This window comes from Mya arenaria, chromosome 10, assembly GCF_026914265.1.
Source record: "Mya arenaria isolate MELC-2E11 chromosome 10, ASM2691426v1".
In the NCBI taxonomy this organism is placed as follows: Eukaryota; Metazoa; Mollusca; class Bivalvia; order Myida; family Myidae; genus Mya; species Mya arenaria.
This window is the reverse complement of record NC_069131.1, coordinates 24908589-24925355: the sequence shown is the minus strand read 5'-3', so window position 1 is coordinate 24925355 and position 16767 is coordinate 24908589. Positions and strand designations below refer to the sequence as shown.

Sequence of the window (16767 nt, the reverse complement as noted above, 5' to 3'; positions counted from 1 at the left end):
TTTTGTTAGCTAAATGTTTAGACAGCGTGTTCATATTTGTACATGTATTCATGTACATGTTACATATTTTTATATGTACTTATGTATATGTTACATATTTTGATATGTACTTATGTACAATATTTATGTATATGATGAGTATATAATCTTTAATTTGATTGTTATATCTTAGAAAAATATTAGACTTAAAATTTTGTTTAAAAATGATGTGTTTTGGTACGTTACCTATTTCTAACATATATGTATCAGCTTGTTTATATTTTATTGTGTATATGTATGGCAGTATAGTTATCTATACTTATTAGTTAGAAAGGCTTTAAAGTACACCTTTTTTCGTTACAGCACTAAACATTCTTGATGGGTAAAGTACCTGAAGGGGCATGAAAACCAAATCAGCATTGACTCAGCATTGAGTAGTTATCATCTGTGCTCACACTACAAGTACAAAGCATGGGAACAGACCAAACTTCAAATGTTGAAGAGTGAAGAATTATTGTGAAAAAATCTTAATGTTAGAATACCAATGACAAAATATTACCCACAGATATTGTTTACATGTTAAAATATTAAAAAGACATTAGTTGAGAACTTTCACTCTGACATTTTTGGAGGGGCATTACCGCCCACTTAGTGTTCTTGTTTCTTTACATATTTTAGTTTAAAAGTACACTCATTGTTTTAAACTCTATTTCTGAGTTAGTATCATAATTAAATTCATTTATTTGAAAAAGTACATTTTATGAATAAGTCCATTTAAGCTTTATAAATTTTTACAAGAAAAAGGTTGATTTTTAAGCATTTTATTAGCTATAAAAATGTATGGTTACATGACATTATGTATATTTTCTTCAAAACTGGACGGTAAACTATCATAAATTGTCTTCTAAATTGTTCAATAGACATCATAGATAATATTTAAAATGATTTCAGCAACTCGCCTTATATTTCACTACATTTTATGAATTTTGTAAAGCTGCTATATATTTTCAAACATCGAAATACTGCTCTGTTCTGAAGACTCACAAGATCAATCAAAATGATTTTTATCCATGTGTATCAATAATTTGTTCGTTTGAACTTAAGTTTTCTGTTAACTGAAGTATTATTTTACCAGAAACTGTTGTGTTTATTTCACGGTAAAAAATCTTCAAACTTTGGATAAAAGTCCCATAGTGTACCATGATTATAACTATGTTGTCGGTTAAAGCTTTTATAAAAGTGTGTATTACGCGGCTAATACCTTAAACCTTAAATGCTTATACAGAAGATACCTTTAACACCATTCTCCAATGATGAAAATGATATTCTTATATAAAGCCTAATAAAAAAAAAAAATAAAAATAAAAAGCCTACCTACCCTACCTATTTTTGAAAAGGATGTAACCCTAACCAAACAATTTTTTTTTTAGGCCTAATAGTAGGCTTCGTTTTTCCCATAAAAATATAAATTCCCCTCCAGTGAGAATTTATTATCTTTTATAAAATCTCACAATTAAATAAATGATGCTTCTGTGCGACTTATCTATTGCTCTATTGATATTTTTTCTCAGATGGATCCAAATTATTTCAAAAAGTACTGGTACTCTGTGATGTTTCCTCGAAACGGAAAAAATAAATAAATGTTTTTTTTTTCCTTTTACAAAAAGGACTTCCCCATCACTGGTAAAAAAGGCCCTGAAATTGTTTAATAGCAAATTGAAATTTAAACATGCACATTGTTCTATATCTATGGAACGGACTATAGATAGACTGACCACGTGATTGGCCAGAGCCCGCGGAGCCCGGCACGCTCCAGCGTCAGTCATTAACTATAGCTCGATAGGATAACATGCAACTGTAGATTGTGTATTAAACTGTTAAATAGACATAGCCTTTTGTACTTGCCTTCACCCTTGTGTTGACTTTACATTAGCACTACTACAAATATAAAACATGATGTCAGAAAATAGACGAATTACGTAGTCCTGTGACAGTGATCTTGACATTATTTGGACTTAATTCATAACAGCGAAATATGAATATGTCAGGAATTACACCTCCGTGCATGGATTGGGACAGTACAAACCTCCCGGAGGCGTGGGAAAGGTTCAAGCGACACGTGGAACTCATCTTCACTGGACCTTTGAGCTCCAAATCAGAGATAGAGAAAGTGTCATATCTTCTCTTGTGGATAGGCGACAAAGGCCGCGACGTTCATCAAGCGTGGACTCTGACTGAAGCCGAGAAAAAGAGCCTGAAATCCATTTACAAGAAATTTCAAGCTCACGTCCAGCCAAAACTCAACCCAATTTTCGCGCGCTTCAGATTCTACAACGAAGTTCAAGGAGCTGACACTATCGACAAATTTGTCACTCGACTACGACTACGCTCACGTGACTGTAAGTTCAACGCAAACGAAGACGAAATGATCAGAGACAGGATCGTTTTCGGCACGAACAATTCAAGAATAAGGGAAAAACTCATCAATGAAGGAGAGAAGCTAACGCTTGACAAAGCACTCCAGATAGCTCAAAGCTTTGAGTACTGCCAGACTCAAATGGCAACCATGAATTTGACGTCAACGCAAACGGACACACCGCCAGTCACCCCAACACCCGTGGACGCCATACACAGACGTAACGGACGTAAGCCACCGGACAACCACCAACAGCAGCGCCAACCACCACAGCAGCGCCAACAACAACGTTCATATCAACGATATGAGAAATCATGTGACAATTGCGGACGAGTGCACGGACCTACCAAAACTCAGTGCCCAGCATTTGGCAAATTGTGTAACAAGTGCCAAAAACAAAATCATTTTGGACATATGTGCAGAAGTAACCAGAATTACCACAAATCTGTACATGACATTGACGCTAGTGCTGTAGACGGTGCATGTGGATATTCATGTGACACACCGGAATACTACATCGACATGGTAAAAAGTCGCGCAACAAAATGGACCGAGGTCATTCACTGTACAAACACGAGATGGAAAAATTTACCGCCGAAATCGCAAAGTTCTACATAAAACAAATGAAATTGTGTCAGACATCCTGCCTTTAGATTACAACATTTCGGCTAGCTCTCCGATTTCCCCAGATGCGCCCCAGTCGGTCAGCTCAGGTCAAATTCCGACTTCAAGCAATTCAAACAGTGAATCAGGCTCCCCTTATGTAACACGGTCTGGCAGATTTGTGAGAAGGAATGTGCGCAACTATGATCAGAACTGGGTTAACCACTAATCAGCGATCAAATGCTGATAAGCACATTTTCCTTTACCTGTGCTTTGAACAATGTAGGAGCAGTGGTTAACTAGCACGATTTATTGTTTTTACATGTAATGTATACAACTAATCCACATTGGTATTAGCATCTCATTTTGTAATGCAATAACTTATTTTATTCCAGAACGAGGAAGATGTTCTATATCTATGGAACGGACTATAGATAGACTGACCACGTGATTGGCCAGAGCCCGCGGAGCCCGGCACGCTCCAGCGTCAGTCATTAACTATAGCTCGATAGGATAACATGCAACTGTAGATTGTGTATTAAACTGTTAAATAGACATAGCCTTTTGTACTTGCCTTCACCCTTGTGTTGACTTTACATTAGCACTACTACAAATATAAAACACACATCATATACAAAAAAATCCCCTTTTTCACTTAAACACAGCAAATTTTTCCCCTTCTCAAAGGCCTCAGACACCTTCCATTTTTAAGAAAAAAAAAACACCCTGTATGAGATGAAATTTCATTGAATCATGTCTTGCCAATGTAAATGTAGGCACTGTTACGGGCTTGATACAGGAATTAAAAATTGTATTTGAAACACAGTGATATGAAAATACAGTGGGGGTTTTCGACCCTATTCTCTTCCTGAAAAAAGTGTATATTTCCCATACCCACTTAAATAATCCCTTTTCTGGGGAGAAATGCCCTCTGATCATTCAGTAAATGTATCAATTAGTAGTCATTTATGAATTAGTCCATAAGTTTGTTGTATAATAGGTTTGAAAACAAGCTAAAACTTATATAATTATGTTAGTATTATTCCCCTTATTGCCAAAACTACGTTTTTTTTACCCCATCAAATGGCCCCGCCACTATTCCCCTAAATGGGAAAAAAACACTGCCATTTGCAAATTTAATGCAGGCACTATTTGGCTTGATTTATTAATTGATAAAAATATTCAAAACACAGTGATATGAAAATCTACATTTTAAAGGGTTTGGTAATAGCACAGTACACTGTTTTAGTATCAGCATAAATTTTGTATTTTAATTCCTACAAGCAGCAGTGTGTGTAATAGCGGGGGGCAGGCTTTTTAGACAACTGGTTTAATAAATCACGGTTTATACAGATGCTTATAAGTCTTAGTCATCAAATGTTAATATCACTGCTAAACTGCTATTATGATTATACCAAGATGCCCTTTTAAGAAAATTTAAACATGGTCACGTTATTTTTTTGCACTTTTATGTAAAAATTGCCATGACATTTATCCATCCTGGAGATACATGTAACTCTTAAAGTAAGACATCTAATTCTTGTACTAAAAGTTTGAACTACCCAGGGCTGACATTTAAGGAAGTTTGGAAGTGTATTTAACTCTAAAATGTGACAAAACTTTCAATTTGAGTCATTGGTAGCACAATAACTTCCATTATTTTGGAGAAATCTCCCAAAAGTTAGTGTTTCTTTGTCGTTGTTTTTTAATCTCTAACATAATAGTTAAAGTGGGACGCTTATTCAAAATTAATACATACACGTGTATAACAAACAAATTTTTGTGTGATGTATCTTTAGCTACACACTAAATAATAGATTTTTGGAAAATATTAATTACTGATTTATATAACAAGATTGTAACTGTGTATTTAATAGCTGAAAACGCAAAAATATTAAATGATTGGTGAATGCTAAAAGATTTACAGTGATCTAATATTGTCTCATAAGGTAGAAATATCATGTTTTCTGCACCTTTCTTTCAAATTAAACTCGGAATCCTTCACAAGAGCCAGTGTTTTCGACATTTTTTCATCCTTTTTGATATATCAAAACAATTTTATTATTAAATTGTGGTTAATCTCAGTTGAGAGTAAGAGTGCATCTTTAAAAAAAATATTGGAACAATCTGCTGTGATCAGAGACAAAAACTTTCACATTTCAGTGAAAAACTTTCAATATTTATGGTACAAGGTATTGTGATGGCAGTTTAAAATTCTTAAGGGAAGCCCTAAATTTACAATTGAGCAAGACCCACTTCGGAACTTTGCATTTCAACATGTTTGTCAGGGCTTCCTTTAAAGGAAGTTTGAAAGTTCAAGTATATTACTCCCTAAAAATGGGTTAAAACTTCCAAAATTGATTCCTTGGAAAACAATCTAATGTATTGCATAAAAGTCCATACATGTACATATGTAATTATGTTTGGCGTACAGGTACACGTACATCACAGTTTTACTTTATTTTGATTGGATAAGAAATTACTATTTAAATGAAGGCTGAATTGATTGGTCAAATTGTTGAACTAACTATAATGTCAATGTAAAAAAAGGTTTGGTTAGGGTTACATACTTTTCAAAAATAGGTAGGGTTGGTAGGCTTTTTATTTTATTTTTTTTAATTAGGCTATATATAAGAATGTTATTTTCATCATTGGAGAATGGTGTTAAAGTAAATATACTGTATAAAGCATTCAAGATTTAAACTACATATTGAAAAGCAAGTATGTTTTTTTTTATTTTTCATTTTATTTTCAAACTGACTATAAAAACGGTAGCGTTGACGCCTCTTTCGTAGGTAGGGTCGGGTAACCCGAACCAAATGTTTTTTAGGCCTAAGAAGATGATTTTTTTTTCATAAATAGGGTTTAGCCATGTTTAAAAAAGGGCAGGGTGCTGAAGAAGAGAGCCTACAGGGTTCTGAGGGAGGAAAGGGCACATTGATGAACTTGAACATTACGCATTTTATTTTGGAAAAAATATTACATTTCAATTTATAAGGAAGCTTTTAACTGCCAAACAAGCTTGTATGTATAAATTAATAAATGTATCATATATGTGTTAATCAAAACAAAATAAATTTTGACAGTCTGAAGCATTTAATTTCATTTTATGGCAGAAGGGTGCACATGCTCGTATCCATGAGGGCAGAATGGTGCTACAAAAATGACAGGATGAATTTAAGCGCCCTTCAATGACTCTTTATAGGGTTTTAGCCAGGCTTTCAAAGGACAGGGACCTGCAGAAAAGGGACAGTGTGTTGCAGAAAAAAGGAATGGTGCTTAGGGAGAAAAGGGCTCAGTCTGTCTGGCATGGAAGAATTTAAACATTATGATTTTCACAAAATAAAAAGTAAGAATTGTGCCTAAGTTACCATTGCCAAATATGTCAAGTTTGTATGAATTCATAATGGTATGTTAAGATTTTTGAAAGAAAAAAGTTTTTTTTATCATTTTAAGCATTTAATTCTATGAAGGCAGGAGGGTACCCATGCTGGTCTCCATGAGGGCAGAAGGGTGCTACCAAAAAGGGACAGGTTGCAGTACCCTTCTATAACTCTTAGCTTAAACCCTATTTTAGCAAAAACTCCGCATAATGAAAAAAGTGATAATGTGTACATACCAAAATGAGGTTTAGGGCCCTCCCCATCGGGCAGATATTCATTCTGGTATTCAAGAAGTTTGCTTAACCAATCTTCCTGTTCCTCTTCAGAATCCGCAATAACTGAGAAACATTCGGTTCCTTCGAATATTGAAATCACACTTTTATGCTTATCAATTTTCTTGTTAATATTAAAGCATTTAAAAAGATGGATGGAGCGCTTAGGAAGATGTCCAGTTTTGAACTTCTTCTCACTGTCGTAGTAATCCAGGCGGGAGGGCCCACTGCTGCTTGTTGATCGGAGAATAAAATATTTCTTCTTCATTGTCTGAAACACAAGTAAGCAACATTTTAACTTCTATAATATTTTAAACTAAAAATTAAATAGTATGACATTCATTAATGATTTATTGATTGCTGATAATGCTATGATATCAACTGAATTAATAAGGAATTCATTATAATTGTACAGAAGATGATCAACGATTGTTTCACAGTAAAATTTTGATATGTATTTCACTGTGAGTGCTGCAGCAAAAGACATATTTCACTCATGAAGTACTCAGTGAGCACCGAGGCTATATTTCACTGATTGCAACGTGACATTTTTTTTTTTAGAAGCACAACCTCTTTTAGCAAATGTAGCAATAAAGTGCCATTCATGAATATCTTGATGGGTTTGTTGAATAAAATGTATGAAAACAAGATGCACATTATATAAATCCTGTTAGTATTTTTCTGCTTTTGCCGAAACAACGCTATTTTCCCCTAATCAAATGGGCCCCGCCACCATGATTTCATTTAAAGTGAAAAAAAACATGGATAAATTTTTCATTGTATGATAAACAGGACAATTATGATAAACAGGACAATTATTGTACTTTTAAAAAAAATGTGCCAAATTGTAAGTGAAATGCCTTTTATCAAAAATGTATCCCAGCCCTGAGCGCGCTGACATTCGTTTTCAATATCAGAGCTGGCTATAATTTCAAAGCAGTGAAAGATATCAATTTGATATTTTCCAAAGTGAATTTAAAACCGTTTTTTTTATGAGAATGAATGAGTTTACTGGTTAATGGCAAATGGTTAGGGATTAAACTATGATCCAGTATTGTTAAATGCTGTAGTGGTAAAAGCTGCACCCTCACAGATTTACCGTTTTTACAACCTTTTTATTTTTTGTCTTGGAATGAGCTATTTTTTTGCGTAAATATCTGCAATCCAGTGATAAAAGACTGCTGACAAAAGACCAGATCGCAGATTTTCATAATTCTTTTCCAAAATTAATGTTTTATGGCTGAAACTGTTACTTATGGTTTAAGAAAAATAATAAAATATCAATTTTTAAACTTAAATATATAAAAATCTGCGATCTAATGATTTGTCAGCAGTCTTATATCACTGGTTTGCATGCATTTTCCCATAAATTGGCTCGTTCCAAGACAAAACTTAACAAGAGCTGTCACAGAGACAGCGCGCTCGACTATTCCGCCGCTTTTCAGTGTAAGGATTGAAAAGTTTTGGCGAAACATGCATGGATCACTTTTAGATTAGATTTCAATGCAATACATGATGTGCAGAGATATTAACATAAATGTTGTTACATGCAAAATTTTAACAAGAATTTTTAAGTGTAATAATAAAGGGCCATTATTTGCAAAACACAGTTATCTAACTTGATTAATCAATTAGGTTGGGTGGTTGAATACCATTGTATAAAGTCTCAATGCAATACATCAAGAAGTTGCTGAGATAGTGTCCTACATGTATGTGTGCTAACTTGCAAGACCTTAACCAGAATTTCGAAGTCGCATAATAAAGGGGCAAAAATCTTACTTGATTAAATAAGAAGGTTAAATGGTTAGGAGCCTGTATGTAAAGTTTCAATGCAACACATGATGTATTTGCTGAAGCATTGACTTAAAAGTGGTTACATGCAAAACCTTAACCAGAATTTCTATGTTGAATTAAAAAGGGGCCATTATTTGAATTTAATGCAAACTAGAGTTATCTTACTTGGTTATTTAAGTAGATTGTATGGTTGAGTACCATTTTATAAAGTCTCAATGCAATTCATCCAGTAGTTGCTGAGATATTAACCTATGTGTGCTAACATGCAAAACCTTAACCAGAATTTCTAAGTCAAATAATAAAGGGCAATTATTTACAATAAATGCAAACTAGAGTTATCTAACTTGGTAAATTAAGTAGGTTGGATAGTTGAGTACCATTGTATAAAGTCTCAATGCAATACCTCAAGTAGTTGCTGAGATATTAACCTATGTGTGCTTGCACGCAAAACCTTAACCAGAATTTCTAAGTCAAATAATAAAGGCCTATTATTGGCATTATATGCAAAGTAGAGTTATCAAACTTGGTTAATTAAGTAGGTTGGATAGTTGAGTACTATTGCATAAAGTCTCAATGCAATACCTCAAGTAGTTGCTGAGATATTAACCTATGTGTGCTTGCACGCAAAACCTTAACCAAGGGGTGACGTCGACGCAGACGCCGACGCTTGGGTGAGTAGTATAGCTCTCCTTATTCTTCGAATAGTCAAGCTAAAAACGTTCAATCTGTGAGAGTGCAGCTTTAACGTCATCCTAGCACAACATTGATATTTGTTTTCAGAACTGTAAACATCATCCAAATTTCATTGCTGTAGCTTCTAAAATAAGAAAGTAGATCAAAAGGACACAGAAAAGCTCATCCAAAGACAACATAATATAAGTAGTCATGGTCTACATTTTATTGCTGTTGCTTCAAAAAATGACAACGTAAGTCAAAATTGTTCATCAAATTTTGTAATACAAAAATATCATCAACGGTTCTCATTTTAGCCATGAAACCAGCTTCTTGTGCCATCAAAGATATGGGCCTAGCGGTTTCAGACGAGAAGATTTTCAATGTTTTTCTTACAGCAAAATTGTTTTGATGCCATTCATTCTGATTGGGATCCTGGGATAAGCATTATTACGTCTATAAAAGACCATAAAACAAGCCATATAATCATTATATGTAATTTCATATTAGTTCTGTGCACGAAAAGTCAATATCCAACCAACAGTTATGAGTTTATGGTTCTTGTTTTTTATTCCTTACCATAAAAACATAACAGTGTTTAAATGAATCTACCGATAACAATGCAAAAGTGTTCCCTGTGCCATTAGAAGCTTTGTTGAAAGAAGTATTTAAAGCCTATATTTTAATGCAATTAATTCTTGTTTTGTGCAAAATACTTTCGAAGTAGCATGGTAAAATATGAATGTAGCCTTTAATAATCTATTTCAAACATCAAATACTTGTTTAAATACAATTTCAATATTTTTCAGAACACCCTTTTTATGACCAACCTGTTTAGAACATGATTTTTTTTTAAACTAGTGCATTAGGCTACAGTGTGATATGGAATAAAAAAACAAACATCCTGTACGAAAAGTTAAAGCTACACTCTCACAGATTGACAGTTTTCACCTTTATTTCAATTTTTTGTCTCAGAATCAGCTGTTTTTGACATCGTTACATTCAATTCAGTCATATAAGATAATTCACTAAAGAACACATCAAATTCAATCGTTTGGAAATCTGCCAAAAAACTTATTTTTCTAAAAGCGTTACTAACCCTTTTGACCATATAAAGTAAACCTAGGAGGAAAAGTGCGCCCGGTGTGGGGCTCGAACCCACGACCGCCGGAACACTAGCACCCACACACACTACACATAAAACATCAATTCTCGAATGTTCATATGAAATCTGCAATCTGATATTTTGCCAGCAGTCTTATATCACTGGTTTTCAGATAAAAACGCAAGAATTAGCTCAAAAAATAAAAAAATGTCAAAACGGTCAATCTATAAGAGTGCAGCTTTAACACATACAATGTATGAAATAATGATATAAACATTTAACAAAACAGCAGTAAAAACAATCAGATAAAAAATTGACAATATTCAATTAAAATTAACTCAAGATACCATTATTAATCCCAATTCATTATATAGCAAAAAATATATAATATCATGATAAAATTTATATATCATGATAAAATTATTTGAATATTCGTATCCTTAGATCTAAATCAAGTGTTATTTTTAACCACTGTATTAATGCAACTTAGTACCTTCAATTTCTTCAGGAGTCCTTGTTTCACAATGTCAGAACCAGGAGCTTCCCGGTACTGACCGATTCTGCGCTGTGCATCCATAGAAATGATTCTTTTTAAACCCGCTAATTATTCTTAATTGGCACAAGGCAATCAACCGGAACCTCTGAACACAGACACATTCTTGACATTTTGAAGCTCACGTTTTCATGCGTATGCTGCTTAAAACATTAAGGTATATTACAATGAAATAAAATTAACCATATATTATAAACTGCAAAAAACAAATGAGTACGAGTGAATGTCAATATTGTAAACAACTTCTTGCAGAAAGTGGTTTTTTTTAATATTTTGTCTTGTGTTATAACTTTTCAGCGTACAGCGGAAGAATCATGGCAGTCTAAACAACAAGTTTCACACTTGTTGTTTGTCTTGCCCACCAATGCTAAGTTGATCAAGTTCATTGTTGTTTACAAAAACATTTTATCCCCTGCAACGTTCTAATTTGCTCTGAGGAAGCCATCTTTAGATTTATTGTCACGTGACATATGTACATGTAAACAACTTATACGCATGCGTAATAGCTTTACGGCTACACATCACTATTATGTTTAACAAAAAAGTCAATATTTGTTTATTTCCGAATGTCAAATGCCAAAAATAATGCAGATATGGTGCATGACGAAAATTACAAAAAAAAGAATAATATAAGCATACTTAATAAGAATCAATTATACACACATTCTATGCTAGTATGCAACCTGGAAGCATGATGTTTCGTCTCAAATATCTAACTACATGCACTCACAGGGGTTTCTCTCTAAAAAAAATATTCTTATATATATATAAGAATAGTTTTTTTCGAGAGAAACCCCTGTGCATGCACTAACAAATAAAAAAAACTTACAGCAGCTGTTAACCTTGTCATAGTGAAAAAAATGACATGCTGATAAACAGAACAGACCTTCATATTTTATTCCTCGTAAACTTTACGGTTTTTTTTTTTTGGGGGGGGGGGTATATTTACATATGAATGTATCAACATTAATTACTACTATATACTATGCATGCAGTGAGCGACTTAATTATATTCTGATTGACATATAAAGGATGAACTAAAAATAATTCTACTGCAATTCATCAAATATAGTTCAATATCATTTGAATTTCGTATATATACAATTTTCAACATATGACTTACTAATATGACCAATAAAATATTAAAATCATCGGCTAAACATAAGAATAAAACATTACCTTAATATTTTAAATGTTACTGTAAAAAGCTGCTTATTACGATGAACCAATTAATAATCTGGTTTATATATTCATTTATAAAGTATATCGGATCTTAAATGCTTCTGATATATATATTTACCTAACATAAATGCTTCAGATTTATTTTGTGTATTAGAAAGTTGTACAAGCTCAAACATAAGTTAGCCACGATCCAACTTAATTGAACATATAGCTCTTAATGGTTTAGGTGCATACATGCAAAATCCCCCTGAATTCCGACCCATCCCCTGGTCCTCCGCCGGGAGATCCATATCCTCTGAAATTATTTTTTTCTTTCCTTTTTCCTTTTTCTTTTCTTTTTTTTTTTAAATTAGCTCAAGGTTGACAGTGGCAAGCATTCATACTATTATGAGTGTGAAATTCCATGAAGGCCCACGATGACTAAGTCCAAACATTATTGTAATTATTATTGTAACTAGAGGCTGTATCTGTATTTATTCTTATACTAGTATCGTAAATGTAGATATTGCGCTAAATTTCGCTGCGTAAAAGTCCACTGGTGTAGTATCAAAATCACCCGGAATTCAGACCAAATTCCCCTTGGAAGCCTCTCGGAAATATGACATGTATGTTGGTTCACTTGATATTCGTAACCTTTATACACTATATAAAAGAGGGTATGTTAAACAGTTTTATTTTAATGAAACAATTAAATCGGATAAAAGACATAGAGATGGTTGTCATTTATTATATGCTTTCCAGCGGTTTATAGAGATTTGTCAGTGAAATAAAATTAATTTTTCATTGTTCAAACAGTGAAAATATATAAAATTGATATTTTTCATTGTTTTTAAATTATAGCCCGCTCTCATGTCCATATCAAACTTTAGCGCGCACAGGGCTGGGACACAAATTCAACGAGGTCATTTCCTAAATGACGTTACGTGCGCATACAAATTGGCGCGTTTATCCAAAAAAGTGTAATAAATTGACTTTATACTCCATTTTTAGGCAAATAGTAAAAAGAATAATTGTTTGTTTCAGTGTATGATAGCAATATATTTCACCTTGTAAACACCAAAATTGAATATATCTTTTTGCTCACTCGGTGAAATATATAACGACCTTAACGGAAAGAAATAATTATCCTCTGTTTATTTGATGGATTTGATCATAATATCGTTTTCTTCTGCTTCCACATTGTCGGCAACCATTTTTTCTTCAGTTACACTTCATACACAACGAAGCGTAGTGGAGTGGTGCATCGGGAGTATTCGACGATGCCGCTTCAAATACAGTAATATTTTATGAAGTAAGTTATATAAAGAAGCTAGTTAATTTCAACAGAAAAGAACCGCATATTTTTTTGCCAAATTGTGAACATTTACTGTTAAAATAATATGCAGAGGGTTTTAGTTTATTTCAGTGTAAGATTGTAATATAATTCACCGAGTGACCCCCAAAAGCTATATTTTACGAGTGGCGTAGCCACGAGTGAAATATTCACGTTTGGTGTTCACGAGGGTGAATCCCAAGATGCTTCGAGAACTTGGGAGCTGGTCAATGATATTCAGGAGGCATTATGCACCAGTCAATTGTTACCACGGCCCCCAGGTCCGGCGGTAAACCGGGGATAGCCAGGGAAATGGGCCGTGTTTTAGGTGGCCCCGCAGTGCCGTGTGAATGCGGTGGTTTTGTCGTCACGCAAGATATAGCAGGGAATGGGCTTTACCTAGGCTCCCTGGGGTGCGGTGGCATTTGGCTGGGATTTGACCATCAGATCGTCACCGCAGGACGGGGGTTTTACCCGGGGTTGGCTGAAAAGTCAAAATCCCCGCTATTCCCCGGACCTGGGGGTTGGTGGGGGGGGGGGGGGTACAATTGACTGGTGCATTACCACCAGCTTGGTAATGGGTCATTGACAAGCAGTTTGTTGTTCATAATCATCATTACTCATTAGTATCGTGTAAAACATTTGTTTCCTAATCAAAATAGTCAATATATCCCAGACAACATGTGCTAGTTCACAATGGTGAAATTCAGCAATAATACCGAACACCACAGATTAGACCCCTATATTTTAACAAATTTAGCCGACATCACACTTCTCGTTTTAAAACAAATTAACCATTCGGAACTCCTCGGCCATTTTTATCAAAAACAACCTAGAATGTATGCCGGTACATCAGTAGAAGAAGTTCGTAATTTTTGTAATTTTATCATTAATTAAATGTAGTGTTTTAGCTTGTATTTATCAAAGGTGCTCGTCACATTGCATGGATACAGTTTTTTATAAAAAAAATAAAAAAAATTAAATTTTAATTATTATTTATTTTGGTCAAAATAGTGAATATATGTCATTTAAAAAATATTCCACAATTTTTTCATAAAAGAAAATTAGTATTATATATAAATAAATATTTATTTATATATTATACTAATTTTCTTTCATGAAAAATAGTGGAATATTTTCTTTTTAAATGACATGTATTCACTATCTTGACCGAAATAAATAAATAAAAAAAAATACTTAAAAAAAGAATGTATTACTGTATCCAGGCTATGTGACGAACACCTGTGGTATTTATTGATCTAAGTTTAAATTGATTGTCGGTGAAGTGTATTATTGAAAACATAATTCAGATTCCAAAGAGTTAAGTCATTATATTTAACTGCTTATTACTACTCGATCTACTTGCAGCGGGCTTTATCGATTTCTTAGTATGTAAACCGACCAAATACATCCGAGGTTGATTTCGATAAAAATTGCCAAGAAGCTCCGAATGCAAATAAACACTTAACAGGAACATGGCTTGTTATTGGCAGCAAATACACAGATCAATTGAAAAAAATTGTATTCTAGTTGAACTGTGTCAGATGGAAGTCATATCACATGAGTGCCGCTTTGTCGAATGTGAAATCGCCAGAAAACTGTTCCCGCAAAACACATCTTTTTAAACGACAGATAAAGTAATACACGTAGCGCAACGTAGCGTAAAGTAATACACGTAGCGCAACGTAGCGTAAAGTAATAAACGTAGCGCAACAACAAAGGGGGTCGCACAAATCATCTGAAACGAAACTAAAATATAGCATAACAACAAATTGATACAGTCTACTCAAGAAACTATCTGTTAATCCTAGATAAATCTGCCTCCTGTATGTAGAGACTATCATTGAATAATATCATTCAATATAAACAGGTGGATAGGTGGGAACAAGCATATATCACTAACGTGTTCAGGCTGCCAATAAAAAAGCCTCGAGTGAAGAAACCACATCGCCCACTATCTCGAATACCCCTGCACGAACACCCCGTGCGTTCCCGCCAATATTCCTACGACAAATAACTCGAGCAGACGACGTATCGTCTATTTTGAAACATTTAAAAAAATATCTAGCAGCACGGGTCGCAATCGGAACACTTCGGCCATTATCCGACAGAATTGATCTATCTCGAAGTTTGACGGAGATGGTCGATTGTTTAAATACCGTAACACGGGTCAGACGGGAGGGTTTTTTTATATTGGGGTAAAATATGTAAGGAATAACCACACGAAATGTTTTTGGTGTTTGTATTTTTTGTGGTCTAATTAAAAATAGAGGATTTTGTTTTGTTCATTAATTTTACGTACAATAGATTCTGACAATTGCACCAAATAATAGTTTCATAGAGCCTGCGACCGAGGAACACCCGCACCCACTTCCTGGCGATAAAGGGCCCCTTACCAATACGGTATACTAGTATAATAAAATACATAATATTGTGATTTTTTTCAACTTTAGCAACTTATTCATTTAAGATTTAATACGTGTACCGCCAAGATATTATTTTGACTACTGGGTTACTTGATATATAGCGGCATGTCAATAAATCCAGCCACTCGATAATCGATTGACCTTTTTTTCTTTTTTCGCTGCCCCTTAAATTTTATTGACAGAAATAAAAATGTTGAACTGTATTTGCGTATCGGACCGGTACTGTCCGGGTACGGCGTTTATTCATACCTTTGGTGTCGATGTATAACATTCACATCTAAAAAAAGGAAAATTGTTACGATCGTGTTCGTGGTCCGTCTAGAAACACATGTATATGGTCCCTGGAGCAATAAGAAAGAGCATGAACTCATTCAACGGTGAAAGGTTTATCCAATATAAAAAATGTCACCCACTCCATTAAAAAAATAATTGGATGAAAATCTAGCAATTAATTTATATTGACCTTAATGCACCAGTCAATTGTAACCACGCCCCCCCCCCCCCAGGTCCGGGGGTATACCGGGGAAAGCCGGGAAAGTGGACCGTGTTTTTACCTTTCAGGTGGCCCCGCAGTGCCGGGTGTATGCGGTGGTTTTATCTTCGCGCAAAATATAGCGGGGAATGGGCCTAACCTAAGGTCCCTTGGGTGCGGGGGCATTTGGCGGGGATTATATCATCAGTTCATCTCCGCAGGGCGGGGATTTTAGCCGGGGTTGGCTGGACCAAAAGTCAAAGTCCCCGCTATTCCCCGGTTCTGGTGGGGGGCGTGGTTACAATTGACTGGTGCATTATTAGTCTATGTTGCTATTCACCATGACCTCCGTCTAAGCAGCAACAGTCAATGTTGTTTCGGCCGTTTATTTTCCTTCGAGTCTTTTCGTTAATTGGACGAAAGAAACTGGTTAAAAAAGATGTGAATGGCGTCTTTGTGACTCAGACTATAAACATCCTGAGTATTCACGTTACGCGTGCGGAAACGGACTACGGTGGTATATAGTGATCAAGTCGCCTCAAGCGGCAGCACGAATCAACGGTCCTTTGTCAGTAGCTTCTTCAGTGGGCGTCTGCGC

The 16767-nt window shown here is 34.7% G+C and overlaps 2 protein-coding genes across 2 annotated transcripts in view; one reads left to right on the top strand and one right to left on the bottom strand.

Moving 5' to 3' along the window:
* Positions 1–11222, bottom strand: part of LOC128205638 (uncharacterized) — a 45626-nt gene extending 34404 nt beyond the window's left edge. Inside the window, exons 1-2 of the mRNA XM_052907443.1 lie at positions 10718–11222; positions 6618–6924 (exon numbers count right to left, since the gene is read on the bottom strand). Of these exons, the coding sequence (XP_052763403.1) occupies positions 6618–6924; positions 10718–10801 (391 nt within the window). The 5' untranslated portion in view covers positions 10802–11222. The remainder of the gene's footprint in view (positions 1–6617; positions 6925–10717) is intronic.
* LOC128205639 (uncharacterized) lies at positions 1727–3596 on the top strand. The gene is made up of 2 exons (XM_052907444.1): positions 1727–2920; positions 3394–3596. The coding sequence occupies exons 1-2, from the start codon at positions 2015–2017 to the stop codon at positions 3430–3432; spliced, it is 945 nt and encodes a 314-aa protein (XP_052763404.1). The 5' UTR covers positions 1727–2014; the 3' UTR covers positions 3433–3596.
* Positions 11223–16767: the final 5545 nt, after the last annotated feature.

Bases quoted from the DNA above. Each gene is read 5' to 3' on its own strand.
- LOC128205639 (XM_052907444.1), top strand. From the start codon at position 2,015: ATGAATATGTCAGGAATTACACCTCCGTGCATGGATTGGGACAGTACA. The intron at 2,921-3,393 runs GTAAAAAGTCGC...ATTTTATTCCAG, and splicing joins CGGAATACTACATCGACATG to AACGAGGAAGATGTTCTATA.